Raw genomic sequence first — 27,395 nt, forward strand, 5'->3', positions numbered from 1 at the left:
TGGGTTCATAGCATACGTTGGCGTCGTTTCAATACACAGTGGTGCAGCTCGCTGCTCATTCCCCACTGGAATAACTGTATCTCGTCTGAGACAGCACTGATCGAGTTAGGTTCAATAGTGTTGTCGCGCTACTATTATTGCATTTGTAATGTGTCAGTGAATGTATGAGAGTGGCTGGGTTTGGTCGAGGTCTTCTAAAGTAACGGTTTCTTTTACTTGAGACTGAAGAGAATCAGACTGAGACGTTACGAGTGTATAAGGGAGCTTGGACGAACGTCGACGATCATCGCTTCCATTTTCCTCCATCTCACATCTAAGGCATGTGCCAAGATGGATTTTTAACGACGTTGTTTGTTGTTTTGACGGTTCCCTGTCTGAAGTTCTACGCTTCTAGCGAACTGTCCATTGGATGCTCATCTCAAACACTTTAAGAACTTGCTCATCTGAAGCTAACGCTTGTATCAAACGATTATTATTATTATTATTTTTGTTTTGTTTTGTTTTTGCTGCAGTTAAGCGTCCGAAAGGAATGACGTCACATGTGACAGGCGACGTATATCTTCGTCAGTAAGATGATAGGGAAACTAAAAAAACAAAAAATATGAAGTGCGAAAATGGCTACAGCTAAGAATAGGAAAAGAAAGAGCTATACTCCTGTAGCCCTTCTACTTTCTTCCACTTAATAAATTTGACCGTGATCACGTGTACCCAAAATTTCTGTTAAGGTATCAGTTCCAAAGCATTTTAACCAAAATATTATGGGAGAGTATACAACTATTCATTAGAAAGACGGATTATTGCATTGTCTTAGTGAAATCTTAATTAAAGGAGTTGTAATTACGAAATTAAATTCTGATTACTTAGATGCGATTATCGTTGAATATAATACGTATTTCAGTGAAATATTGATAAGATATTACAGGGATACGGCCGAAAGCCCTACACGGGAGAAATTCTTTTTGAACCAAATATTTGTGAATAAAATTATGTTCAAGTAACAGTCCCAGTAAGCAGTCCAGACAGGAAGAGAATAGAAACTTTTTAAATGTGGTGCTACAGAAGAATACTGGGGATTAGATGGGTAGATCGAGTGACTAATGAAGTATAACTGAATGGAACTAAGAAAAAAGAAATTCATGAGACAACTTGACTAAAAGATGAGATCAGTTGATAAGACACAACACATCAAGGAATGGTCAATGTGGTAATCGGTGGAAGTGTGGACGACAAAAATTGTAGAGGGAGTCCAATGACTGAAAAAAGCAGGTTCAAATGGATGTAGAGTGCACTACTTATTCGTAGATGAAGGGGTTGCACGGGAAAGACTAGCATGGAGAGCTTCATCAAGCCTGCCTTCGGACAGATGACCACAACAAACAAAAATAGGAACACTCGTTCGGGTGACGTCATTCACTACTTGTGGGGAACCAAATTTTGCATTTAGAAGGTAGTAGAATTAAGTTCAGTCGCAATTCCGATTCATAAAATTTAGACCTACTTAATATGATTATTAATAGGATAGTAAACGAGTTAACAGCTGCTGTACGCAACACGAAAATAATGAAGCTGTATGACGTCAATGTAACTCTTACCACAACGAATTTCAACAGAGAACTGTTTTTAAATATCCAAATATCACTAACAATATTCTTTAACAGAAATGTTAATGCACTGAAAAAAGCGCTAATAGACTACTGCAGCGCTGAAGTAAGCAGGCCAAGACATTGGTATGCAGAAAGCACACATATTTAATAACGATCGTTAAATAAGGAAGGAAGAAAAGAGAGAAGCCACCAGCCACATGGATACAAGGGCTTCAGACATTAATTGGAAGAAGAAATATTGAAGAAAATGAGTGGACAGATAGGAACGAATTGAGAATGAAAATTAAATTTGATGTATTATCTTTCATTACCGGCAAACCTAAATACGTTGTAAAACAGGGCACAATAAACAAATTAAAAAGAAACTACTGAATTTTGGCAGATTATGCTATTTTCAGCAGTTCAATTAATATATTTAATTAATTATGGAGATCATCATTTATGGAATCACACTAATAATACAGGACAATAGGACTTTTTAGTGTTCCAGATAATAATGACATGGAGAAACGTTTTCTGTCTACATACACAGTGCATATAAAAAATATACTGCTCATGTTACCCAAAACACTGGCAGGCCTTCTACATTGCGAAAAGTCTGCAGCGTTTTGATTTTACAGTTTTTACTGCTACAAATGCAAAGTAGTAGTTTGCTGGCAACAATGTTCCTTGCTTCCACGATATAACAGTTCACTTCCCGATGCTAATAGTTGTGGACTAGCAATGCCAAGTAATTGTTGTTACTCTAAGTACTGTTCCTCCCAGACATCTCGGAGGCTCATAATTAGTAGCCTGTAATCTGTTGCGCAATTTGCAGCTGCACCAGACATCTGCATCTTGCTGTCTCGCAGTTCCATCGCTACTGTTCTGTAATTTGCAAATTTGTGGTAAGGACTATGGGACCAGACTCAGCAGTCATCGGTCCCTAGGCTTACGCACTACTTAATCTAACTTCAACTAACTTAGGCTAAGGACAACACACACACCCATGCCCGAGGTAGGACTCGAACCTCTGATGAGGGCAGCCGCGCGAACCGTGACAAGACGCCCTGATCGCACGGCTACCCCGCGCGGCACTACTCTTCTGTCTACGGCCTAGCACTCGTCCTGTACAAAGATTTTATTTAATAACGATGCCAGTTTATTTGCAATACCGTTTTATAAAACTGTATCATTTTCATAAAATACTTGAGTTACGAGAAATACATGGTGCGTATCTGTTTCGCAAATATAATATAATCAGTCATAATGAATAATTACATGTTGTTGTTGTTGTGGTCTTCAGTCCTGAGACTGGTTTGATGCAGCTCTCCATGCTACTCTATCCTGTGCAAGCTTCTTCATCTCCCAGTACCTACTGCAACCTACATCCTTCTGAATCTGCTTAGTGTATTGATCTCTTGGTCTCCCTCTACGATTTTTACCCTCCACGCTGCCCTCCAATGCTAAATTTGTGATCCCTTGATGCCTCAAAACATGTCCTACCAACCGATCCCTTCTTCTAGTCAAGTTGTGCCACAAACTTCTCTTCTCCCCAATCCTATTCAATACCTCCTCATTAGTTACGTGATCTACCCACCTTATCTTCAGCATTCTTCTGTAGCACCACATTTCGAAAGCTTCTATTCTCTTCTTGTCCAAACTGGTTATCGTCCATGTTTCACTTCCATACATGGCTACACTCCATACAAATACTTTCAGAAACGACTTCCTGACACTTAAATCTATACTCGATGTTAACAAATTTCTCTTCTTCAGAAACGCTTTCCTTGCCATTGCCAGTCTACATTTTATATCCTCTGTACTTCGACCATCATCAGTTATTTTACTCCCTAAATAGCAAAACTCCTTTACTACTTTAAGTGTCTCATTTCCTAATCTAATCCCCTCAGCATCACCCGATTTAATTTGACTACATTCCATTATCCTCGTTTTGCTTTTGTTGATGTTCATCTTATATCCTCCTTTCAAGACACTGTCCATTCCGTTCAACTGCTCTTCCAAGTCCTTTGCTGTCTCTGACAGAATTACAATGTCATCGGCGAACCTCAAAGTTTTTACTTCTTCTCCATGAATTTTAATACCTACTCCGAATTTTTCTTTTGTTTCCTTTACTGCTTGCTCAATATACAGATTGAATAACATCGGGGAGAGGCTACAACCCTGTCTCACTCCTTTCCCAACCACTGCTTCCCTTTCATGCCCCTCGACTCTTATAACTGCCATCTGGTTTCTGTACAAATTGTAAATAGCCTTTCGCTCCCTGTATTTTACCCCTGCCACCTTCAGAATTTGAAAGAGAGTATTCCAGTTTACGTTGTCAAAAGCTTTCTCTAAGTCTACAAATGCTAGAAACGTAGGTTTGCCTTTTCTTAATCTTTCTTCTAAGATAAGTCGTAAGGTTAGTATTGCCTCACGTGTTCCAACATTTCTACGGAATCCAAACTGATCTTCCCCGAGGTCCGCTTCTACCAGTTTTTCCATTCGTCTGTAAAGAATTCGCGTTAGTATTTTGCAGCTGTGACTTATTAAACTGATAGTTCGGTAATTTTCACATCTGTCAACACCTGCTTTCTTTGGTATTGGAATTATTATATTCTTCTTGAAGTCTGTGGGTATTTCGCCTGTCTCATACATCTTGCTCACCAGATGGTAGAGTTTTGTCATGACTGGCTCTCCCAAGGCCATCAGTAGTTCTAATGGAATGTTGTCTACTCCCGGGGCCTTGTTTCGACTCAGGTCTTTCAGTGCTCTGTCAAACTCTTCACGCAGTATCTTATCTCCCATTTCATCTTCATCTACATCCTCTTCCATTTCCATACTACTGTCCTCAAGTACATCGCCCTTGTATAAATCCTCTATATACTCCTTCCACCTTTCTGCCTTCCCTTCTTTGCTTAGAACTGGGTTGCCATCTGAGCTCTTGATATTCATACAAGTGGTTCTCTTCTCTCCAAAGGTCTCTTTAATTTTCCTGTAGGCAGTATCTATCTTACCCCTAGTGAGACAAGCCTCTACATCCTTACATTTGTCCTCTAGCCATCCCTGCTTAGCCATTTTGCACTTTCTGTCGATCTCATTTTTCAGACGCTTGTATTCCCTTTTGCCTGCTTCATTTACTGCATTTATAATTACATGTGTAAAAAGAAAAATAATTAATATTCAAGAGGTGATAACTGGGTTGAGAACTCATGTTCCTCTTTCATATCCTCGACAGCTCTAAAAAGAAAGGAAGGGTTCTATCATTATTATCTACAACGTAGACACCTCACTTCCTACTGTGTTGCTACATGGTTAAAACAGGAAAGCCGTAGAGCCATAGGTTCAGGACATAATTATCATTCGGACTGTTCTTTTTCTGGCTCTTATTGTTTCTTTCACTTCAGGCAGCGATTTTGACATCCGGAAAATGCCAAGTTGCACTCTGCTTCGGAGTCCACGTTAATAGGTAGATCATCCTGTAACTGGGTAGATAGATTAGGTCTAAGGTCGGAAAGAAGGCGACAACTACCTCCTCCAGTACGAGCAAGCACTGTGATGTTCAAAACCCTCAGGTTAATGACAATTCAAGGTTTAATTAGATAAAATGCGAGTGTGCGTTACTCATTCTTTAAAGCGAGTAAGGTATCACTTAGGACTGGCTTGCGGAAATGAATCATCGACACGACGTTTTTCTCAGTTTATCATTTACTTTTGCGAGTGTAAAAGTTCTCAGCGCTCTCTAAAACAGGACAGACGGCGATCCATGGCAAACCTGACAACAGAGTACATACAATGGAGGCATTCACGGCCGGTATTGTCTTCACTTAAAACTTACAGACTGACAGGCCGTGGCCGATGTTTAAAACTCTCCCCTGACGTTTCGTCTCCGAGTGCGGGAGACATCCTCCGAGGTGAGAGGGCGCCATACATAATAGGTATATAATCAGCGCTTCATCGAGCCCTCTTTGCAGTTCGCCGCTTTACCTCGGAGGATGTCGCCCGTAGTCGGAGACGAAACGTTAGGGGAGAGTTTTATACATCGGCCACGGTCTATTAGCCCGGAAGTTTTAAGTGAAGACAATACGGGCCGTGAAAGCCTGCACTGTATGATCAAACGCCTCTACGGGGAGGATATGTCAGCACGGTTCGACGATTCGAAGGAATGCGCAAGAAGAAAGGACAACAACTGTGTACCCTCGCCTTCCTGTTGCGCTACAGGGGCACTTCGACGGTTCCGAAACTTCTGAAGGTGAAGAGGATATTTCGCTCGGCTCAGTCTCATCGTATTTACAACCATATTGAATCTGCAGTGTTACGGGAGAGGATTCTTCAGACGCGGCGAGAATTGGCGGAAACCAGGAATAAGCTTTTTCACCTACACTTTGTTATTAGTAATGCTATGCAGTGTGGTGACTGGAATAAGACTGACGGTCTGACATTTAAAACCATGGAAGTTGGTGCAGAAATGTCAATAAATAGACAGAAGAAGAAGTTCGCTAACTTACAAAAGAACATTTCGGAAGGTTCAGTTGAGGACAATTCTCGAACTGTTATTAACCTGTCTGATAGAGGTTTATCAAAAGTTGAAATTTCTGTACTATCCAAAGGAGATACTTTTGCCGTGACACCTCAAAACGTACCCACGGGGGATATTGTAGCAAATATTGAGACAGGTATCCGTCAGCTTCCACAGCAGTCCGCTGACGTAATTACGAGGGAAAAAGCTAGGATTTTACAAGCATGTAAGCCACCTAACAGTAATCTGTCGCACGTACAAAGTAAGGCACTGAGGGGTATCAACGCAGATAAAAACATTTTTGTTCTTACTGCCGATAAGGGTAATGCCACCATTATATTGATGATGATGATGATGATTAGTGTTTTAGGGCGCACAACAGCGAGGTTATCAGCGCCCGTATATTGATGCGTGGGGACTATCATGGAAAGATAAATGATATTTTGGTTTCCTCAATTACAAAAAACGGCAGAAGGATCCGACTATGAAGATTTTAAAGTTGACCAATCGACTGGTGAAAGCGTCTTCATTCTCCTCCGACGATAAGAAGTTGCTTTGTAAAACAGAAGCATACCCAACTAAACTGTATGGATTACCGAAAGTGCATAAACCTGAGATGCCTTTGAGGCCAATTATCAGCGCTGTAGGCGGCCCCACCTCATTGCTGCAACCCTATGTTCGTAGCACTGATAGTCATATTAAAAATTCAGCTCGTTTCATTGTCAAGTTAAAGGAAATGAACGTGAGCAAGGATGATATCCCCGTTAGTTTTGATATTGTTTCATTGTTTAATATGATACCGCTAAACGAAGCTATCTCATGCATATCGAATAATTATCCTGCCGATATTGTGTCATTATTCCGAAACTACCTCTTCACAACTTCCTTTCAATACAATAGCGACTTTTATGAGTAGAAAAAGGGGGGGGGGGGGGGGGGGAGGGCTCTGAGCACTATGGGACTCAACTGCTGAGGCCATTAGTCCCCTAGAACTTAGAACTAGTTAAACCTAACTAACCGAAGGACATCACAAACATCCATGCCCGAGGCAGGATTCGAACCTGCGACCGTAGCGGTCTTGCGGTTCCAGACTGCAGCGCCTTTAACCGCACGGCCACTTCGGCCGGCGCTTTATGAGTAGATTATTTCATGATTACCTTCCTGGTAAACACGTTCTGCTAAGGCCGATTTATCAGTGTGACCCAGCCGGCAATTCATCTTATGTTCAACAAGACGGTTGTTAACGCTTCTCTTTGTAATACCGATTCAAACCTGTCCACAACTACAAGGAACTTCATACACCCCCGGTGTAGCCAAGGTATATCATACATCTTATGCCGATCTTAAATATTCTTTTATTTTCCTGGTGGGTCTGAAAGTAGTTTCCATCCCATACTTGCTTTCCCAATGCGATCTGTGACCTTACTAATGAACGGAAGAAAATCCGTGCCGTTGGGCGGCTGTTGTTCGTCGTCTCGATCTATCTTCTTGCTAGAATAGCCATTATTCACGAAAGTCGACCGTGGATATTCAACCTCATCTTTTAAATAAACAGTTTCTCAAATTTTGTACGTCCTGTTTACAAGGTTTCTGTTAAACCTCTTTTTATCTAGGTTGGTTGTTTGAATCTTTATGCAGGGCGTTGCAGTCCGCCAGTAAGACATCAGCCAGGTGGTATCGCTATGTAGATGACACTTCCGCTGTATGGGCACACGGAGCAGAGGAGATGGATGCCTTTCTCACACATCTAAACAGCATTAATCCGAAAATCCAGTTTATTATGGAGACGGAGAGTAATGAATAACTGAATTTTCTGGATGTGTCTGTGATTAAACGACGGGACGCAACGTTGGGCCACAAGGTGTATAGAAAGGCCACACATAATCATCGTTACCTGCATAAAGATGCAAACAACCAACCTAGCCAAAAAAAGAGGTGGGTCACACTGATAAATCGGCCTTAGCAGAACATGTTTACCAGGAAGGTAATCATGAAATAAAATTCAGCGGGGCGAGCGTCATTTCTAAAACCTCGCATTATTATGCGTGCGTGTATAGAGAGGCCATCGAAACTGATAAACACCGCAGTAATTTTAACAGGAAAGAGGAAGGTGTTAAACTGGATAAAATTTAGATGTCAGCCTTGCACCGGAGGCGTGACGATCGATTACTTTCAATCGAGAATGTTGGTATTACCAGAGACAGCCTCATAGCTGACGCCACGTGATGGACAGTGGCGCCCTCTGCACAGATTATATAATCAGCGCTTCCTCGAGCTGGTGCAGTTAGAAGTGCGTTGAGTATAAAGGTGCAACGTCCGTTGTTGAACAGAGAAATGGGTACGAGACTATCGAGACCGGAAGAAACGTGACGCCTAAGTCAATTTTCTAGTTACATCAGACGATGGTCATATCCAGATACGCCATTATCCATGCGAACGGATACTGGAAATATGCACTTTTCCACGGACTCAGGTCAATGGGGGCAGTATTATGCTGTGGGGGACATTCGATTATAATTACAAGGGAACATTCCCAATTACTAATAAACGATCTTGATGAAACTTGGCGGTTGTGTAGAGGGGGAATATAGTGCGTTTCTGCCCAATTTCACTTCTAAGTGTAAAACAAACTCTGAAAGGTAATTTGGTATTTTACGTTTAAAGGGAAATCTTCAAAACGATGACATGTAAAAACTATTTTTCTTATGAAGGTTGATATGTAATTAATAAAACTATATAATCAACTGTCGTAATAATTTGATATTTTACAGACACCCACCCACATTAATTATCTCTGAAAAACGAAAACTTTTGTTACAACATAAATTAAAAACTTCCAACCCACATACATCCCTGTGTAATAAAGCTGGTTTCTCAAATACAATTTTTGGAAAATGAATTGTACTCAGTGTGCTGTCAAAGTATTTTCACTATACCTGTTTTAAATATCTAAACATTCATTACCATTCTGATTATTTATTTTACTTATCTTTGTTTTATGTTTTAAATTGTTATTTTACATTTTACATTCATGCTTTTTTTGTTTTGCTTTTTTAGTTTACCATTTCACATACATGTGTTTTGTTAATTGAAAATAATTAGTGACTCATTTTTTATGATACAAAATACTTACAGTAATGATAACTGCAAATATATTTCATGTATTTCATAACGGGTGTAGTCGCCTCAGTGACAGTTCTTTCCAACATGCATCGCATCGTAATTCGGAATAACACATGCACTGCAATATCATATTTACAGGGTGTTTCAAAAATGACCGGTATATTTGAAACGACAATAAAAACTAAACGAGCAGCGATAGAAATACACCGTTTGTTGCAATATGCTTGGGACAACAGTACATTTTCAGGCAGACAAACTTTCGAAATTACAGTAGTTACAATTTTCAACAACAGATGGCGCTGCAAGTGATGTGAAAGATATAGAAGACAACGCAGTCTGTGGGTGCGTCATTCTGTACGTCGTCTTTCTGCTGTAAGCGTGTGCTGTTCACAACGTGCAAGTGTGCTGTAGACAACATGGTTTATTCCTTAGAACAGAGGATTTTTCTGGTGTTGGAATTCCACCGCCTAGAACACAGTGTTGTTGCAACAAGACGAAGTTTTCAACGGAGGTTTAATGTAACCAAAGGACCGAAAAGCGATACAATAAAGGATCTGTTTGCAAAATTTCAACGGACTGGGAACGTGACGGATGAACGTGCTGGAAAGGTAGGGCGACCGCGTACGGCAACCACAGAGGGCAACGCGCAGCTAGTGCAGCAGGTGATCCAACAGCGGCCTCGGGTTTCCGTTCGCCGTGTTGCAGCTGCGGTCCAAATGACGCCAACGTTCACGTATCGTCTCATGCGCCAGAGTTTACACCTCTATCCATACAAAATTCAAACGCGGCAACCCCTCAGCGCCGCTACCATTGCTGCACGAGAGACATTCGCTAACGATATAGTGCACAGGATTGATGACGGCGATATGCATGTGGGCAGCATTTGGTTTACTGACGAAGCTTATTTTTACCTGGACGGCTTCGTCAATAAACAGAACTGGCGCATATGGGGAACCGAAAAGCCCCATGTTGCAGTCCCATCGTCCCTGCATCCTCAAAAAATACTGGTCTGGGCCGCCATGTCTTCCAAAGGAATCATTGGCCCATTTTTCAGATCCGAAACGATTACTGCATCACGCTATCTGGACATTCTTCGTGAATTTGTGGCGGTACAAACTGCCTTAGACGACACTGCGAACACCTCGTGGTTTATGCAAGATGGTGCCCGGCCACATCGCACGGCCGACGTCTTTAATTTCCTGAATGAATATTTCGATGATCGTGTGATTGCTTTGGGCTATCCGAAACATACAGGAGGCGGCGTGGATTGGCCTCCCTATTCGCCAGACATGAACCCCTGTGGCTTCTTTCTGTGGGGACACTTGAAAGATCAGGTGTACCGCCAGAATCCAGAAACAATTGAACAGCTGAAGCAGTACATCTCCTCTGCATGTGAAGCCATTCCGCCAGACACGTTGTCAAAGGTTTCGGGTAATTTCATTCAGAGACTACGCCATATTATTGCTACGCATGGTGGATATGTGGAAAATATCGTACTATAGAGTTTCCCAGACCGCAACGCCATCTGTTGTTGAAAATTGTAACTACTGTAATTTCGAAAGTTTGTCCGCCAGAAAATGTACTGTTGTCCCAAGCATATTGCAACAAACGGTGTATTTCTATCGCTGCTCGTTTAGTTTTTATTGCCGTTTCAAATATACCGGTCATTTTTGAAACGCCCTGTATTTGCCGACACTGGGCAAGCGCCCTTCAAGAAAAATGTCTCCACTGTACAGGAACACACATGATGAATGTACGAGTACAGACTGTAGACAAGTAGTTGACGACATACGGAAATTTGGTTCTGGTCCTGAGTCGTGCTCGGATAGCCTCATGGTAAGGCGGCCACTCGCGATAAGCAGGAAATCCGGTTTCGAGACCCAATCTGGCACAAATATCACTGTCGTTATTCCATTACACAACTAATGGTTGTTCATATTCGCAACTGCGTCTGTCGTGAACATGCGTGTATGCCAGAGTGCACCACCCTGACCATGGAGTTCATCTGAGGATGATTGGAGTGGTAGGAATGCGGATGTCTAATACGTCCAGCGCCAACACTTGGCAGTGATCGATATTGAATCGCTCAGTTTTCCACATAGAATACATGCAACACACACGGTAACAGAGACAACCCAATACATACTATTAGTTCAATATTTATCGATCCAGAAGACACCACCACCGGGACTTTCCCCTACAGCTATGGGAAAGAACCGACTAGCTGGCCGGCTGGAACTTTTCTTTCTACCCGCCGCTTGAAAGAGCCTTAAGCCGGAATTGCCCATTCGTTCTGGCCAAAGGCTACCTCCACCATACGTCCTAGTAAACCAGCCACATATTTATCACTATAATTACCATTAAATGTTACGATTGCAGCCCCAGTCTGATAACATTTGACAATGAGTGACGTTGTTAAGTCTTTCGTGGCCACTTGTTGACAAACTGCCTATTTGCTTCTGTCTCGGGTTCTTCGGCCGACGTTCGTCTGATGATTTTACTGACGTTTCGCTAGCACGGGTGACTGGCATTGTCAAAGCCTCACCCTCCACCAGAAAATGTCAGAACAATCACCATAATAACTTTACACCCCAAAACAAACTTTATAAGTCTGCCGATCACATCGAATCTATCACAGATCGTCTACTAAGTATAGTACTTCGCCAGTAGCTGAATGTCGGTGGCACCAAACAATACAGAGTGAAAATCCGCGATTGATGGACAAGCCTCATTTGTTTTTCTTGCGTAGGAAGAGAGGCGTAATCGTCTTATAAGCGACCAGATGTTAAAATCACGATCGCAACGCCCACGTTACTGTCACCCTGCACAAAAAGCGGTCTTCATATTACAGGCACACAAAACTATCGCTAACGATATCAATATTAAAAACTATACATGGTTTGTAAATCGAGGAATGGTATTGCTTCCAAATGAAGTCTTCCACACAAGTACCGAGACACTGAATATAGGCGGTGATCGCGGGGCGTGTATTAACAGACCGAAACTGTGGGTGCACATAGCCATCGATGTAAGCTCGTAATAAAATCACCCTTATCACCGAATTTAGAAAGTGATTCGGCTGAGGAATGTGGTATTAAGCCGATATTTGCAACTCCCTCATGCAACTGCTAGATACTTCTCACGCTAACAATCAGTATTTGTAGCACATTCTGTGTTGATACCATGTAGACAGTGTAACACTGCGATGTATCCTTGGAGTTATAGCAAAGGAGGATGATGGTTGATTAACAACGATCACGTTCAGTAGATGGTGTGTTATGTGAGAAATCACTTAAGAAATGCAGTTTTAGAAACATACAAAATCCTGTGACCAGTACACTGGCTTATCAGATCTATAGTGTTACACCTTCTGGTAGAAATGCTGTCCGCAATTTGGAATCAGCTCTTTATATTCAACCACATACTTCCGTCGGATCCTGTGGAGCTGTCTTTTAATGATTATAGCCACTAGTGAATCGTGTACATGGCACCTTTTTCGAACCTGTCTGCTAAGGCCCCCACACAGCAGAACTCCAACGTGGCTTTAGACAGTCCCTCTGCATGCTGTAACTGTTCCTCAGTCTCTTTTCTGCCCTCCGTGCAGCTTTGTCCATGTGATCATTCCAATTTAAGTCGTAACTGAGCGGAAGTCGGAGAGCGCTGTATCTTCCGCTTTCTGCAACCTTTCAAGAAACAGAGTGAGCTAAGTTAATGTGACAGGACTGTGTTTTGACCACTTGGTGCAAATGAGAACTCGTTGTCGTAGCACTGCCAGTCGTGTACATTGTGTAAGGCCACTGCCAAACGAAGCTTTCTCCTGCAACACGAGGTGTTACAAAAGACAGTGCTAGCAGTTATGGTGGTGTTTCTTAACGGAAAATTAGGAAGACTTCACATCATATGGGAACTGAAAGAAGGACAAGGATTTTGCTACTGCATTGTCATTCATTTACAAACTAAGGGCACGTACTGCAGTCCCAAGCAGATCTGAGTCCCTCAGAGTGCATTCATTTCTGTCACTCAAACATTCTCTCTATCCTCGTTATTTTGTGCCATTCAACAGAGAGAAACTACACACTATAAAAATTCCACTAACGCCACCTGGTAGAGAGCTCGGTATTATCGCATCCCTCTCTTCCAATACATCGAAAACAAATACTGTCTGTGTGTTGACATTGAGGATATGTGGCTGAACCGTGATTTTACTTTCGAAACCTTTTCTTAAGAATTTACTTTATCTACAAGCGATTCATCAAGAACGTTAACACATTTAATCACACTATGTGAGCGTGGAAGTATTTGCCAGTGGGTAACTGAGGAAAACAAATTAAACTTCTTTCAACAAATGGAAATTTTATTCCTAAAAGCCCCTTTTTTCAAACAGATTTAAAATTATAATCAAAAAGCACCCTCAAAATATCAAGTTACAATTTTATTCCGAGGTAGAAAGAACAAATATTGACAGTATGAGCTTTGGGGCTGAGAACCTAGCTGCTGCCTTTTGACCGGCCGTAGTCGCGACCGCTCACAACAACCTCTGAAAGACTACACTGGTGCAAATCTGCAACACACCAGATTACTTTAAACTAAAAATTTTAACAACTCACACAAGCACATAAACTATGCACCCCGTAGGAGGGATGGAAATAGTACAAAACACTAACATTAAAAAATTAACTTGCCACCGAAGGTGCAACTTGATTTTAAAAAAAACTCTTACGGTGGAAGGGTGGCAACTTTATATACTAAAATGACCATTTAAATAAAAACTCATGAAATGCAGTCTTACCTAAAATATACAAACATGATCCACATTACACATATACCGCCTCTCAAGATGATAGGCAAGATAAAAGCATATTTCAGGAATTCGGCCGATAGAGTTCAAGCAATAAATTCGTTAACACCGAATTCGACAAAAATGACAGAGGCAGCTATTAACGCATGGCAGATTGACAGGGAGATTACTGAACAACCCGAATCGCAGGTTGCTCTAACCCGCCCCTACTCCACAAGGGAGAAACGGACCACCCAATTCATAAATAACCACCTTCCCGTTGGTGGGCAAACGGAGAAGAATGGTGGGACGACCCCAAAACAAAGCGGCTGGTGACCTCACCAGGAAAACAAGTATAATTTAACAAGTAAATGAAACAACATATCTCCAATCACTTGTTGTTGTTGTCTTCAGTCCTGAGACTGGTTTGATGCAGCTCTCCATGCTACTCTATCCTGTGCAAGCTTCTTCATCTCCCAGTACTTACTGCAACCTACATCCTTCTGAATCAGCTTAGTGTATTCGTCTCTTGGTCTCCCTCTACGATTTTTACCCTCCACGCTGCCCTCCAATGCTAAATTTGTGATCCCTTGATGCCTCAGAACATGTCCTACCAACCGGTCCCTTCTTCTTGTCAAGTTGTGCCACAAACTCCTCTTCTCCCCAATTCTATCCAATACCTCCTCATTAGTTATGTGATCTACCCATCTAATTTTCAGCATTCTTCTGTAGCACCACATTTCGAAATCTTCTATTCTCTTCTTGTCCAAACTATTTATCGTCCATGTTTTACTTCCATACACGGCTACACTCCATACAAATACTTTCAGAAACGACTTCCTCACACTTAAATCTATACCCGATGTTAACAAATTTCTCTTCTTCAGAAACACTTTCCTTGCCATTGCCAGTCTACATTTGATATCCTCTCTACGTCGACCATCATCAGTTAGTTTGCTCCCCAAATAGCAAAACTCCTTTACTACTTTAAGTGTCTCATTTCCCAATCTAATTCCCTCAGCATCACCCGACTTAATTCAACTACATTCCATTATCCTCGTTTTGCTTTTGTTGATGTTCATCTTATATCCTCCTTTCGTGACACTGTCCATTCCGTTCAACAGCTCTTCCAATCACTTAACTTCTGATAAAGTGCGATTTCTGGCGAAGACCTGGCGCAGCACCCCCAACGGTCTCCCGAATCGTTCGCTGCCAGCCGCTTCAACGGACGCAGGAAGGCGCGCCCATCTCCCGTCTCACGGCGTCGCAGCTCGCACCAGCCAGACCGATGTCGTGGGTTGACTCCTGTTGCTCTCGTGTCGACTACGAAGCCACTATCCCTCGCTATACGGCGCGGCCCACTGGACTCGCGTGGCGACGTCACATGCGCCGACGCTCAAGGTGGACAAGTCATCTTGTGTCTCAGTGCGCGACCGACCAACCGATCGATCCAACCGCCGATAACCGTAACTCGAGCAGACTGGCGGCCTAACGCGCAGACCAAGACGCAGGAACTCAGCCCCGACCCGGCGACCACTAGCTGAGTTCTGTTACTGGCGGAGTGGCAAGACTCTCATTTGCCGGCATTAAAGTTTGATCCAAACGACAGAGATACTAGCACTCCGACGACAGACAGACACTAACTGCCGCACAATGCGAACGAGAGACAGACCAGCAACTGGTGACGCGAGACTGACCCATCTTCACTCCGACTGACCAACCGCCTCTGGGGAGCTCATCGCACCCCTTAAATACACTTTAACAGGCAACCTTTCCCCTTTTCCACCAGAGGGAGACACCAAAGCTGCGATTGCCACAGCGGCGCCACCGCCAGAAACGGAGGGTGACTGCTGCACACAACGTGCTGCAGCGCGCTCTTCAAAACAGCAATTTTTTCCACGGGTCAGTGGCGATCCTATTAAAGATATAGGTATTGCTCCATTGGAGCAGCTGACCAGGGATCGAAGTCGCTTTTACAGGCCAGCGTAAAGTTTTGTCACCTGTGCCGTAGGAGGACTATATCCCGCAGACTATCAATTGCAAGAGAGGGTCCCTGTGTTGTTGTTTGATTCACTGTTTCTTGCTGTAACACAGTGAAGCAGTGTATGACTACAGCTTTGTATACTGTCATACATTTTGTTTTTCTACCACAGATTTGAGGTCTGTGTCAGGTGCTAACTCAACATTAACATGTTTCAATCCAATGGCTCTCACAGAAAGCTGGACATTGCGTGGTGTAAACTATGCTGCTGAGCTCATAACACACAGGATGATTGAAAGAAAAGACAAGGGCGGTGTTTCTTATTGGCCAAATTGTGGAAGACATCGCAACATATGAAAACTAGAAGAGTTTGCGATGTGTGGAGCATTTCCAAATGGCTGTCCAAAGGAGATGACCTCTACATTTAATCTCATTTTCCACAGTGATGGGGTAGCAGATGTCTTGGTGTACCATTTCGATTGACTCCTTATATTCCAGCCATGTACACAATCACTGTTTCGGTGCTGACCCTCCCTGGAAGGTTTTGCTCCCACCAAGACACTCTCCATATCAAACTAGTTGGATCAGTCAACCATTATGTGGTAATCAACTATGTACCAGTGGACGGATGTGGAGGAAAAGACACCATCGATATACTGTAATAAGCACATAGTTGACAGTGTGATCAATTTTACCAATTTTATAAATTTTTCTGTAATTTCAGTGCTGACCAATGACAAGGCAGCAGGCTTCTCAATTTCTGTATCATCACTAGACCACCCCTCCACTACTTTGCATGTGTCATATACTAGATTATGACTGTAGATAGATGACTATGCAGTATGTCATGGTTCATTCTCGAACATATACACCAAAGATTTCCAGACAGCATCCTATACCGATGTAGTTAGGTTACATGCAATTTTCTAGCACTTCGATCATAGTGCTGAATTAATGATTACAACTGCCCGTCTGTCCCTATGTGGATGGGAGTCGTATTCTCGCATTCTTAGGATAAAGTTAGAGACTGAAAGATCTCCATGCCCTATCTTTGACCAACCATCCCTATTCCACTGTCCCCAAGTTAATCTGCAGCTGACCAAAAGTAAGAGGGTACTATACCCACTGTATTCCAAGACTGGTGAAGGAACGTAGCGAGCTGAGTCCGTAACAGCTGTTCAGCGAAGACTGTTCAGCGCCAGTCTTACTCACGGCACCAATCCAAGTGCACAAGGTCTCTCCAGATGCACACTTGTCGAGGTTAGCACCCATTATCGGTGTATAGGAGATATAAGGCTCAAAATGACTCTGAGCACTATGGGACTTAACATCTGAGGTCATCAATCCCCTAGAACTTAGAACTACTTAAACCTAACTAACCTAAGGTCATCACACACATCCATGCCCGAGGCAGGATTCGAACCTGCGACCGTAGCGGTCGCGCGGTTCCAGACTGTAGCGCCTAGAACCGCTCGGCCACATCGTCCGGCGGAGATATAAGGGTGTTGTGATGGTAAGAAGAAGCATGTGGTTAAGAAGAAACATGTGATTTGTGCATGATAGAGCTCCAGACAGATGGGGTTTGAAACATTTTATGTAAATCAACTGCGCTATCAGTCCTGAAGTATTTTTTTGGTGTTTGGTGTCAATACCAAGAAGATAACGAAAAGAGGGAATGATCATTGAACATAAACACATTCCAAAGCTACACGGTTCTACACTTAAACATGCTATAATGCCAGAGTTGTGCAGTTCTCGACATATTAGTCACGTGGAAAGCAACACTGTTGATATTCCAACGTAAGAAATATATTTCCTCTGCATGAGAAACATTCTCCCTGTAAGTTTCTCTATGATAAACTATGGTGACAAACTGTAAGGTGATAAAACAGCTACCTTGAACATCAAAGAAAACATCGATTCTTTGTAACACAAGCCCTCCATAGGTATCTATAGGTATATGATGGCTGCTTTTTACAAACTCCAAGCCCAATTATGGTTCAGAAATTATGATATGTTCACAACAGTCCTATAAAATGATCGTCGGCAGCCGAAAATTAATATGAAGAAACAGCAACATCTTACAAGGAAGCAAACACCATGATCAGTAAACAGAGGAGATGTAACAGTCTTATCGCAGTTTACCACTAACCCTGGTAGCACACAGAAGCCATGGTCAAATGTTAGTTTGTAATGCTCATGTGTGGAATAATACTCCCATTTCGCTTTGACGCCACGTTTGCAGAACGTCTACTCCTTCCACTATTAAGGTGTGTATACCTTGTATCAGTCTATTCTCCTCCTCCATAACATGCAGTTTTATTGATTTGGCTCTGTACTCTTTTCATGGTATTTTTCTCTAAGTTTATGTATTCTCAGTCAGTTTCTGTAATTTTACTAGACTTTCGCGATTTTACACATTTCATCGTATTTCCCTCAACTTTTACGTATTTCACATCAATTTTTCGTACTTATGCCTCGAATTTTACCGATTTTATGTCATCTTTCATATTTTTTCTACAGTTTTCTATGTGTATATGGTCGTCTCTACGAGAATATTTGGGCGTCTTATATACCAACCTACAAAAAATCCTAAAACTTGCCCTCTCTCTGATGATCCACATGCATGCATTTGGATAGGACGATCATGAGAAGTATAGCAACAGTCGCCTTTTCCCTATATGAGACTCAGCGAGTGGTTCAGATGATGGGTGTAGTGGAAACTCAAAGCCTGGAAGCAATTCTATGTACTGGTCCAGTCCATCAGAGAGCCTGTCTGCAGACTCACGTAATGCTGCACTTGACGGAAGCTTAAATTCTGGAAACAGTTCTACATGTTCATTTGACATCCACTCCTTCTTGTAAGGGTATACAAGAGGTATTTGACATGTGTACAGAATTGATTTCTGTTGCTGGTCACATTTTTTCTGACGTATATGCTCTTATTGCTTTCCAAATGTGCTTCTTTATCTCTGTTTATGCCTTGCTACTGTGATATGTACCCACAACCCCACCTGGCCATCTACAAACTATAGCTTCTGGATATTTATTTTCATTACACTTGTAATAAGTTATTTGTTAGTGGACAGTGTGTCGACTGTAGGTAACATCTTGAGATATAAAGAGTTTCCCTTCTCCAACTACGAGTACATCTCCATAGGCAGATCATTTGTAGACGACCACTTACTGTGATCATGTTCTGACATGTAAAGAAAACGGCTATGTCTGGTCATAAGGGAGATATAGGTTTGACATGGAAGATTTCGATATCAATGCACTGATAACTGTAAGGGGCATAAAGAATTTTTCATGGAAAATTATATCCAGTCTTAAAAGGGATACAGATATTGATATTTCCAGAGCCACAGCCATCAGGAGGAGGTTTTTCTCATACTTCACTCATTGATAAATGTTATCAGAGTGGAACTGCAATCATAATATCTCATTATAATTACAGTGATAAGGCTGGTTTCCTAGGACACCATTTGGTGAGCACGTCATGTGGAGGAGGTAGCCTCTAGCTGGAAGAAATTGACATTTCTGGATTAAGGCTCTCAGGAGCAGTGCATACAAAGAAAAGTTCCAGCCATCCAGCTAATCAGTTCTTGCCCACAGCTGCAGGGGCAAGTCCCATTGGTGGCGCCTTCTGGATAGCTAAATAGTGGACTAATACTCAGTATGCATTGGGTTGTCTTTGCAGTTGTGTGTGTTGCATGTTCTCTCTGTGGAAAATTGAGCAATTCAGTATTGATCACTGCCAAGTTTTGGCGATGAACATATTAAACATCCAAATTTCTAACACTCCTATCTACCCCAGCTGCCATCCATGATCATAGTGGTGCACTCTGGCAAATACTCAAGTTCACAACTGTAGCAGTTTTCTATAGCCTCTGAGCATTGGTGCTGGTGGTGTATTATGAGGGGATGGGCATGCTGCATGTGGACATCAGGGAGGGGGGGGGGGGGGGGGGGCAGTGGTCTGTATATATGAATGTTTGCAGTGATCTCTGACATGTAGCCATGACAACTACTGTTCCAGACTGGATTGTGGTTTAAGTGTGCCATGTTTAGCACTTCTCAGTACATCACAGTGGACTCTGTCGTGCAGTGGTATTTGATGTCGTCTCTATCCTGTGACACAGTAGATCCTTCCTTGTCTTCCTCCTTCCAAATGTAGCAGAGAGAACGAATTTAGTAATTCTATAGTGACTTAAAAACCCAATTGTGACATCAAACTCCCGATTGATAGCGATCTCCGACGTTTAGCCATGACAACCAGCCAGACGAAGCAGTTGGGGGTGTGGTTGCGAAATGCCCAGCGGCCAGTGCAAAAGATTTTTAAAAGTGTTGTTACATGTGGTGAGTTATGTTGACAGTATTCCTTGCATGATTTGTATACGTACTGAAATTGTTTAAATATTTCATACTGCCTTGTCACCCTCAAAATGTTTAAAGAAACAGTGTTCCATACACTGCAGTCAATTTTCTGTCAAATTCATTGAACGAGTAAATGAACTAATTTCAGGCATGGAATTGAAGACATTACATTTTTTAAATAAACAATATTCCACATACTGCCTTGTCCACCAGAAATTGTTAAAACAGTATTCCATACACTGCAATCGTTTTCCCACCAATTTCCTTAAATAAATAATAAACTATTTTCTATACACCACTGCATATCCAACAAACTGTTTAAATAAACAATATTCACACATTGCCTTGTCTAGCAGAAATTGTTTAAGTAATACTGCATACACTGCAATCAATTCCCTGCCTAACAGCCAATCAGTTAAGTCTTTTTCCCGCGAATTTACAGGTGGGGGAGGGCAGGGGGAGTAATTGTGGTTTCTCAGAGATGGAGGGGTTAATTAATTGATCAATTTAGTTAAGTAGTAAATTAATTTGGTATCAAAAGCCTGCTTGAATCAGTGAGAGGAGTTCCCAGAGGGTTGGCGAGGAGAAGGAGGAGGGGAGGAGGAGGGTGGGGGGAATGGTTGCGGGAGGTTCCTCAGAAGGACATCTTATCCCCAAGACTCCAGATCCACTTAGCAGAACAATGGGTTAACGACCTGTCAATCGAAAGAGAACAATAGGTTTGCCCCTGAATGTATGATTATCCTGATGTAGGCAACTTGCACCAACAAAAGGTGCTAATACTGTCTTTACCCTACTAATCTAGGGGACGAAATTCCAATTTTCAACTAGACAATGCATGCGTCTTACCCTGGCCTTCATGTAACGTGAATCTGAGACATGAGAAAACTTTTTGGGAATACTTGCAAGATGTGTTTATCGCAATGGAAAGCATATAGAGGTCATATGTCAGTTGGAAAAGCGATACGAGAAGAGTGGCGACAATTTCGCTGCAAGAATTAGAAACCTTCACAAAATTATAGCAGGAGAGAATATCTGAGGTAGTTAGGAAAAAAGCTGGTTGGACAAAGTACTAAAAGTGCAATAACCATACAGGATAGTGAACGCCTTTATACTGATTTCCACCCAGCAAATGCAAACGCCTTATTTTGTTACTTGTATTATGGAAGAAACTATTGTTATTGTTTATGTCTTATAAGTATCTACTACTTTCATAATAAATTCGATACATGCATGCTTGAGACATTGCCTTTTGATTGATTTCCACTACTGTACGTCACAAAAATTCTCAAGAATTAGGGAGAGGATTGTAGGACATGTGTTACGACACTGATAAGTAAGGATCCTGGTGCTGTTGAGTGGAGTCCGATGCACGTTGCTGTTCCGAAATGAAGTAATCAGTAATTTGTCGTCTAATATGCTCACTGTATGCAAAAGGTCAATGTGGACACAAAAAAGTATAATTTGGTAGTATACTGAGTTACATTTATTTTTTTATGGGTCATTTAACGAAGTAAGTTAAGGATCTTGAAATAGAGGTCAGGTCACTTTTAACAGAATTTTATTTAGTCTTAAATTTCACAAAGATTAAACCAAAGTTATCTAAGAACAAGAATAACTTAGTACAAATTATTTTAATAAAAATTACGCTAGTACTGTGGGAGGTACGAATCAAAAAGAAGACTTTTTAAATGAAATCATTCCGCATTTGGCTGCCGAGAATCAGTTATTGCGACTACAATTTCAACATATGGTAATTTTCAAGAATTGTGAGATGTTCTGACCCACTCAATAATATAAAGCTGTGACATGCTGTCCAAGAGCAGTTTCATATGGTGTTCTAAATTTATCTGCTGTTCCATACACCATACACGATAGAAATCGGGTGAAACAGTAATATAAACACTTAAATTTAAATTTCATGTTGCAGTCCTGCAGTATGAAATTTAAGGTTACTTCGAAATTGAAATTGTAGTAAACAACGTGTTAACAGCCAAAAGCGGAATTATTTAATTTAAAAATTTCACGAAGGCTATCGACCCAATTATTATCAAACTTAAAAGGAAGACTGCCTGGAGAATGAAGCACCAACATATCCTTATCTGTGCAGCTCACGGGCACAAAATTAAAGAAACAAAATACAAATGCAAATTAAATCAGCAAGATTAGCGCGTACCCGAAACATATGAGAAGTGGAGCAACTCAGATTATGTATTGCATCAACACGGATTGTGAAAACTAACATCTCCTCAGGACCAGCAAACTTTGCCAAACAGCCCCAGGTGGCGGTCAGCTGTCAAGTCCTCTGACAATCCGTTCCTGAATGTCGAAAAAATTGCTTCCTCCTGCCCAACTTTCATCCTTTATGTGCCGGAGAATAAATGCAACAAAATTTACGAATATATCTGGGAAGGGATAGCAAATATCCCAGTTTTTGCGTAAAAGACCCACATTTTAACAGGAAAAACTCGGCACTGGGCTGAACTAGTGTTACCTCGATTGGTCGGCCTGTGCGCAGTATGCACTAAGTGACACTATGCGATCTCATTGGACAGTCCAAATTTTTGGAGTAAAACGGAACTAAGGGCCACCGTGCGTCTGGGATTTTGACGTTAGCGAAGCGAGGCAAAAGTGTCACGCTCAATTATCCCAAGGGGATGGTAAGGTGGGTGTGGCGTTCACTGTCCAGCATGAGAACAAGCATTCGTTGTATCCATACAAAAGTAGCGAACTGGGAAACAGCCTGGCTTCTGTGGAGGTTGCTCAATACTCCAGGGAGGTGTATCTTGCTGATTTAATTTGCATTTGTATTTTGTTTCTAAAGTTATTCTGCTGACAAAGGAGACCTAAAACCATACTGGGGCCAACCTGAACTGCTAGAAGAGCACAAAGCTATGTTTCGAGTTTTCACAGATGTAACCGCAAAATAGTGACCGAAAAATGAATTAAGGTTTCACAGTGAAATGTGACGGTAATGCCACAACATCGGTGAATAACATTCATAGTGCTTCAGCTATAGAGGGTAAAAACTGCGGGGAAGACTATGCATAGGGTGAAGCAGACCTCCACCGAGTTGATAGTATGGAACAAAACAAGAAAAAATTCTCTAATGAACATGGTCTCTAAAAAGCACACTTTAAGACCTATGAGCGTATTTTCACCTTCTCTACTGTGAGATATACAGTGATGAGCCAAAACATTATGACTACCTGCTTAATAGCTTGTTTGTCCATCTTTGGAACGAAATACATTGCTGATTCTGTGTATCAGGGATCCGACAGTTTGTTGGTGGGTTTATGGAGGTGTGTAGCGTTAGATGTCTACGAACAGGTCATGTAATTCCCGTAAGTAACGGCCGCTGATTTGCGTATGCAGTGATGGCGCTCGATAGCGAGCCAGATGGGTTGCGTAGAATTTACATCAGACGAATTTGGTCGCCAAGACATCAACGTGAGTTCACTATAATGCTCCTCAAAGCACTGTAGCACAGTTCAGGCTCCGAGATACGGACAGTTATACTACCGAAATATGACATCGCTGTCGGGGAAAACATTATGCATGAAGCGATGCGCCGGCCGAAGTGGCCGTGTGGTTCTAGGCGCTACAGCTGGAGCCGAGCGACCGCTACGGTCGCAGGTTCGAATCCTGCCTCGGGAATTGATGTGTGTGATGCCCTTAGGTTAGGTAGGTTTAATTAGTTGTAAGTTCTAGGCGACTGATGACCTCAGAAGTTAAGTCGCGTAGTGCTCAGAGCCATTTGAACCATTTTGAAGCGATGCAAGTGGTTCGCAGCTGCCACAGGTCCCATGTAGGTGCCGGATAATGTCTCCCATAGCATCATACTGCACCCACCACACCCACCACCCTGCGTCCAGGGCGCGCTGCACGTTTCGAGCCGCACGTTTCGAGGAGGGCGTTTGTGGAGACGACCATCGATCTAGTGTAGCAGAAATGTGATTCTTCCGAAGAGCCGACACGTTTCCATTACAGCAGTGGTCGAGCGCCCACTGCTGTAATCGTAACTGACTGTGTCGCTGGATCGACATGTGAACACCTTGGGTGGCCGAGCAGTTGTAGGCGCTACAGTCTGGAACCGCGCGACCGCTACGGTCGCAGATTCGAATCCTGCCTCAGGCATGGATGTGTGTGATGTCCTTAGGTTAGTTAGGTTTAAGTAGTTCTAAGATCTAGAGGACTGATGACCTCAGAAGTTAAGCCCCATAGTGCTCAGAGCCATTTGAACACCTGGGGTGGTCTGTTGCGGAGCTCCAAGTTGAACCACTTATGATGAACTGTGTGCTCCAAAACACTTCTGGGTGCACCAACATTGTGCTCTTTCGGCAGAGCTGTCACAGATCACCATCTAACCTACTTTATAGAGCAGACAAGCCTCCGAACCCCAAGTTCCGTGAAGAATCGTGGACCACCAACCATTTAGCGCCTAGTGGTAGTTTCACTGTCCTCTGCCTCTTTCCGTAGGTGCTCACGAGAGTATCACGTAAACTTTGGACCAGCTTCGCCATTTCACAGACTATGCGTAATAATAACCTGCTCTTTGTCAGAGTCCCCATTTGCAGAATATGTCTTCGGTAGCGTGATCCCCGTCCGTTTCTGCTCCGCTTACATACTTCTGTTACCGCATCACGTGCCCACAACGCAACCAGATTGCATCCAACGACGCGTTGGGCAGTGGTCATAATGGTTTGGCCCATCAGTCTACATTTCTTGCGGAAAGCTCTTTGCTCAACAATTTCGAAAGTTGGTAGTATGGACCAAAACAAGAAATATTGTCCAGGAAACATGGGCTCTAATGCGCACAACATAGAATTATAAGCACTTGTTCATCTTCGCTTCTGTGAAACACTTAGCCTCTACTAAAAAAAAGTGCTCATAGATTTTAAGGTCTGTATTTCACATTTGCTAGATATATTGTTTTGGCGTATGCTTACAATCTCTGAAAGTTTGTCGGTGGGGTTCTGCATAGATAAAAAAACTGGGGACCTAGGGTGTATGTACTGTGTGATGATAATGGTACGGGGGTAATCCCAAAAATAAGGTCTCCTATTTTTTTGTATGTACATAGACCTATTTATTTCTACAATGGTTTACATCAGTTTACAGCTTGAACGTTTAGCTATTTTTCGACATAATCACCATTTCTATCGATTCATTTTTGTAGACGCTGTGGCAGTTTTTGTAAACCCATGTCATACCAGCACGACGCGGCTTTGACGAAGAAGGATGCCGCCACTGGCTTGTTGTTTGGTCTCAGGTCTAAAGTGGTATGCCCAGGTTTCGTCACCCGTCACAATTGAGTCCAGAATATTGTCCTGTTTGGCTGCAAGGCGGTGAAGAAATGCGCGGGAAGCATCAACTCGTTTCCGCATGTGGTCCTCAGTCAGCATGCGTGGCCCCATCTTGCGCACGCCTTCCGCTAGTTCAATGTTTCCGTTAAAATTCTGTGAGCGGTGCTTAGAGAAACTTCACGAACCAACCTGCAGAGATCATACTGGGTGATCCGCCGATCTTCAGGCATGCTTTGCTCAACCTTCAACACTGTCTCCTCAGAAATTGATGGTCTCCCGCTCCTTTGTTCGTCGTGAATTTCGGTCCGACCAGCTGCAAACTCTCTACACAACTTACGAACATTTTTGACATCCATGCACGATTCATCATACACTTCCGTAAATTGGCGATGGATTTCAATCGGCACAGTGCCCTTTGCGTTCGAAAACCGAATAACTGCGCGAAATTGGCGTTAACATCCAACAGGAGCTCCGTTCTCAACGGCTGCCAAGCCAAGGCAGCGCCTCAGCGCGGCGTGCGCGTCTTTACACAGAGCGCGTGAAGTACTCTTCATAATAGTGTGACCAACTGCCATTCAAACAGAGTTCTGCACTTTTAAAAAAATAGGAGACCTTACTTTTGGGATTACCCTCGTACAAGAAAGGTATTTGTGGCAGGCCGCATAGAACGAGTCACAAGATTAACTGAAAATAAAACGAGAGACAGTACAGAATTCTGATCCGGGTCCACCATTCCGCCAATAAATGTTTCCGCGTAAGTCTGAGGGGCGACACATCGTTTGTCTTGCGCGCCGTAGTCGCAAACAGGTCACGGATTCTGATCACGGTCGCGAAAGTGAATTTGCGCGAGAACGAGACGAAACCAATGTGTCATGCCTGTACGCACCTCGATTCACGGGGGGCACTACTGTAGCTTTTTTTTCCATTTTGCACTGCAGAGGGCTGGTGGGGCGGCTACCAGCCGCAACGGGAGCGGTGCCGCTCGCCCACGGGCGCCGAGGGGGAGTGCGTGCAGGTGACGCGCTGCCCGCCGCTACTGGCGCTGCTGCGCGCCACGCCGCGCCCGCCCGGCGCCGTCCAGTTCCTGCGCAGCTCTCTGTGCGGTTTCGAGAACCGCTACCCGCGCGTCTGCTGCGTCCAGGTACGTACCTGCCGCCTCTCACTACTGACTCCTCGTGGGCGTAGCGCAAGGAAAACAGGTAAGCGCACAGCTCCATAAGCATTCGTCTATCCAAAGTCGATTACGTGGGCAGCTTGAACGCTCCTCAGACACATTTAGATAAAAAAACGACGTAACATGAAGGAATTATTGGAATGGGACGGAAATCGGTAGATGTGATCTACAGGTACAGACAAACTAATGACTATAGTTTCACAAAAATTGGACGATTTCTTCGAGAGAAAGAGCTTCACAAATTGAACAAGTCAATAACGTACAATTTAGGCTTTCACGGCCGGTGTTGTATTCGGTTGAAACTTCCGGGCTGGGCCACAAGGTATATAGAAAGAACACTCACACGGATCGATACCTCCACAAGGAATCTAACCATCATCCTAGGCAAAAAAGAGGTGTCATGAAAACCTTGGTGGACAGAGCCAACAAAATCTGCGAGCCGGCTTACTTACAAGATGAACTAAATCACTTACGGTCAGCCTTCATGAAAAACGGATATACCAGCAAGGAAATTGATCGAGCCCTCCATCAAAGAAGAAAAGAATCCAAAAGTAA

General features: G+C 42.8%; 1 protein-coding gene across 1 annotated transcript in view; it reads left to right on the forward strand.

Annotated features, from left to right (window-relative positions):
* LOC126263005 (serine protease easter-like) overlaps positions 1 to 27,395 on the forward strand; it is a 161,463-nt gene that overhangs the window by 71,498 nt on the left and 62,570 nt on the right. Inside the window, exon 2 of the mRNA XM_049959970.1 lies at positions 26,605 to 26,807. Within this exon, the coding sequence (XP_049815927.1) occupies positions 26,605 to 26,807 (203 nt within the window). The remainder of the gene's footprint in view (positions 1 to 26,604; positions 26,808 to 27,395) is intronic.

This window comes from Schistocerca nitens, chromosome 1, assembly GCF_023898315.1.
Source record: "Schistocerca nitens isolate TAMUIC-IGC-003100 chromosome 1, iqSchNite1.1, whole genome shotgun sequence".
NCBI classification, from domain to species: Eukaryota; Metazoa; Arthropoda; class Insecta; order Orthoptera; family Acrididae; genus Schistocerca; species Schistocerca nitens.